This window comes from Henckelia pumila, chromosome 4 (assembly GCF_033568475.1).
Source record: "Henckelia pumila isolate YLH828 chromosome 4, ASM3356847v2, whole genome shotgun sequence".
Taxonomy (NCBI): Eukaryota; Viridiplantae; Streptophyta; class Magnoliopsida; order Lamiales; family Gesneriaceae; genus Henckelia; species Henckelia pumila.
The window spans coordinates 37,125,761-37,129,371 of NC_133123.1; the positions used below are offsets into that span (position 1 = coordinate 37,125,761).

At 31.3% G+C, this 3,611-nt stretch overlaps 1 protein-coding gene across 1 annotated transcript; it reads right to left on the bottom strand.

The window, feature by feature from the left end:
* Positions 1-977: 977 nt before the first annotated feature.
* Positions 978-2,729, bottom strand: LOC140867041 (putative mannan endo-1,4-beta-mannosidase 9). The gene is made up of 5 exons (XM_073272110.1): positions 2,452-2,729; positions 2,121-2,315; positions 1,883-2,005; positions 1,580-1,782; positions 978-1,473 (listed from the first exon to the last, which is right to left on the bottom strand). The coding sequence occupies exons 1-5, from the start codon at positions 2,716-2,718 to the stop codon at positions 1,116-1,118; spliced, it is 1,146 nt and encodes a 381-aa protein (XP_073128211.1). The 5' UTR covers positions 2,719-2,729; the 3' UTR covers positions 978-1,115.
* Positions 2,730-3,611: the final 882 nt, after the last annotated feature.

The window sequence follows — 3,611 nt, forward strand, 5'->3', positions numbered from 1 at the left end:
ATTGGACTGCTAAATGAAAATAGGGTTATTAATTCTAGAAATAGATTAATAATTATTCTAGGGAATTTCGTCGTGAATATGAATGAGTTTTGTTTAATTAAATATAATACGTGGTAATTATTGATGTCTGGTACCATTGTGTGTTCCTGGTCATTTTTCTAAAATTTGAATCAGTCATAAAGCTTTTCTGCTCATTTAATTTAATTTAAACTTCTGCTTTAGAATAATTTATTTTATTTTAATTAGTAGCTAATTTATAAAAAAATCTCTCATTTTAATTAGCCTAGATTAAATTTAATAATCTATATCTTAGTATTTGAACATTAGTCTCTGTGGGATCGACTTGAACTCTGTCCAACTATATTATAACTTGACCTAGTTCACTTGCTAGAATTTTTCTAACCGAATTCTTCGGTCAATCATCATTCTTTTAGCCGAGGTACAAACAATATTCCTCTAGCCAAGCTGATCACTACTTGCAATAATGGTATGATATTATTGTCCATTTTGAGTTTGCTTTTGATTTTACCCAAAGGTTTTCCTACCGATGCATATATTAACTCATGGTCTTTATCTTGATCTTCTAACGTGAGACTTTGGTTGAAAACCTAACGTTATGCATAATTTATTATTCAATCCCACAAAATATATAAGACGTGCCTAGCTAGTCGTTTTAAATTTATATTTATACTTTATATAAAGGCTAAAGACATTTGAATACTTTTTTTTATATGTCATGACACACCAAAAATATCTTCCAGTTTTAACATTTTTATCCACTTTTTTCTCTTCTATCTTTTTTTTATTATTATAATAGTATATTAAATTTATTTTATTTTCTCAATAACTAATTTTCGACTACTAAATAATATATTAATTTATAAATAAAATATCATAAAAATCATATATTTTATTACACACGCAATTATATGTGCTTCGATCGCTAATATAATATAATCATGTGACAGGAAATTAAATATAAATCTCTTATTATATTAATTAGTGCAGGCAAACATGCATGCAGTTACATGGCAAAAGGCCAATAATACATGATTTATTATACGATATTGTGGTCACGTACGATGCACAACATTTGTTATTGATATATATTATTATTAAGTAGAGATGGAAGCAATACGAGCAGACTGTTGGTTAATAAGAGCAGCAGTGGAAGGGCTTAGTTCCAACACAACTTCATATCCATCGCTCCAATTCTCCATTCCCTCTGCCATCACTTGCCAGAACAGAGTTCCCCCACAGGCACCCCCGCTTCTAGCATTGCTGTAAACACTGTTGAATATGGTTCCGAAGTACGAGTCCCGACCCACCACGCTGAACCCCGACGATCGCGACGATTTTCCAAACTCAGTCACCATAAGTGGCTTCCCCAGTACCGTTTTCGAGTCCAGGCTATGTGACCCGATCCATTTCTCCACGAACTCCGTTTGGGCCTCGTCGTTTGCTCCTGGAACCCTGCATGCAACATGTTATATATATCATGTACGTACAACAATTAATATAATTAATTAATAACATATATATGTACATGAAAATTAGATATAAGAAACATATTACGTACCATTGATCAGGGTATAGATGAATGGTGGCAAAATCGATCCCCGAAACTCTGTTGTTGGATATGAAATCAGTGCCAACTTCATAACCTGGATTGAATTGTTTCTTTTCGGGCATCGACTCTCCGTAGAACCCTTCCATCCCCACTTCCACGAGATGGTTCTTGTCCATTGATTTTATTTGGGTCGATATCTCTACAACCCAATCCTATATTTATATTTATTAATTAAGAACATACGTAATTAGTAATAAATTCATGTGTAATATATAAAAAAAAAATTGAGACAAATTTCGAGTATTAATTAACTTGAATAGTCTTTCCAGAGAGGTCAGATTGGCAACGAGGTTCGTTCATCAATTCCCATGCAAATATGGTTGGATCATCTTTATATGCAATCCCACTTACGGTATTCACCCTCGTCACCACTGCCTGCAGCAAACACCAGCCAGCAATTTTATTATAAACTTTACTCAACATTTATTACATCACTTATACACTAATTTATTAATTATAATATATAAATTAAGCACATATATATATATACCTTGATGTGATTTTTATAGTACCCTTTAACAATATTATTGCTAAAGAAATCATCCTCGTTGTTTATTGACTGGCCACTCTCTCTAGCCCACTCCACATATTGTTTCTTCCCTCCGAAACCTTCCCAATTGTTCACCAAGCTTAGAATAAGATGGATACCATATTTTTTCGCCTCAGAAATCACGAAATCCAATCCCTATATATTTATATATATATATAACATCAACGAATTATTATATCATGTGCGTTAATATATATATATATAATATGAATTATTAATGTATCATTTATGGTACGTACTCTAAAATTAACACGACCACATATATACATACCTTAAACATATCCTCGTTGTATGAACCGGGGGACGACTGCAAAGGCCTATAACCACCGTCGCTAAAAGCCCAAGTCCTGGCTACGTTCATCCCATATTCCGAAGCCTGCCGAAAGGTATCGGTCACCTTGGCCCGAGTGGCCGGGTCGGAGGCCATGTACATGAGCCAATAAGAGTTGAAACCATTGAAGTACAATGGCTTCCCATTCAATACGAACTGGGTTCCCATTGTCTGGACAAAGCTTCCATTGGCTTCACTAGAACCCATTAAAAATATATATAAATGATGAATTTGGTTTTTGGTGGTTTGGTGCATGCAACAAGGAGAGGTATTTATACAAGGCTAATACATTGGCAAGTCTCAAGAGGAAGAATGGGAGCGGCATGTGCCATTCCTTGCAAACTACTTTTCGTTTTAATTTTTTGTCATCTATCTACCCATATTATATAGACACACATACACAGTGCTGGTATTCATGGAGATTTGAGAGACTATTATATATAATTAAAATCATAAATAAAAATGTACAGATTGACAAGTTTTGTGTGTTTTCAAGTGTCTATCCATGTAAAGGGAGAGAGTGTTCGGATAATTTTTTGATTAAGAAAATTATTTTAGACGATTCCATGTAAAATTAGAAAGTGTTTGAGAAAACTTTTAGGAAACAATTTTTGGATTCTAGTAGGTGGACCGTGGATGCTTAATTTGGTTTAAAGTTTTTTTTTAGATCAATTTGGTTTAAAGTTACGTTACAATATTTGACATTTGCACGTATCCTTACTATATATATATATATATATATATATATCAAATTCCACAATTATTTTCAGTTTTTATAATATTTTAGGAGATTTTTTAAAATGTTAAATTTTATTGTGATTGATAAAATTTCAATCTTCAAGCATTTTATTTTTAAAAAAAATATATTTTTTATAATTTTCTTTTCTATAATTTTTTACAATTTTTTTGTGCATTCATACAATTTTTTCATTTATTTTTAGTTTTATTAAATCTTATATATATAAATTTTTAAGCATTCATGTTAAAAAATTTAAAAATTTTATTTTGATACAAACTATAATAATTATTATATAAATACATATTTGATTATGTAAGTACCGAATTTAGATAATTTAAAAATTGAAATGTTATAGCTTAAG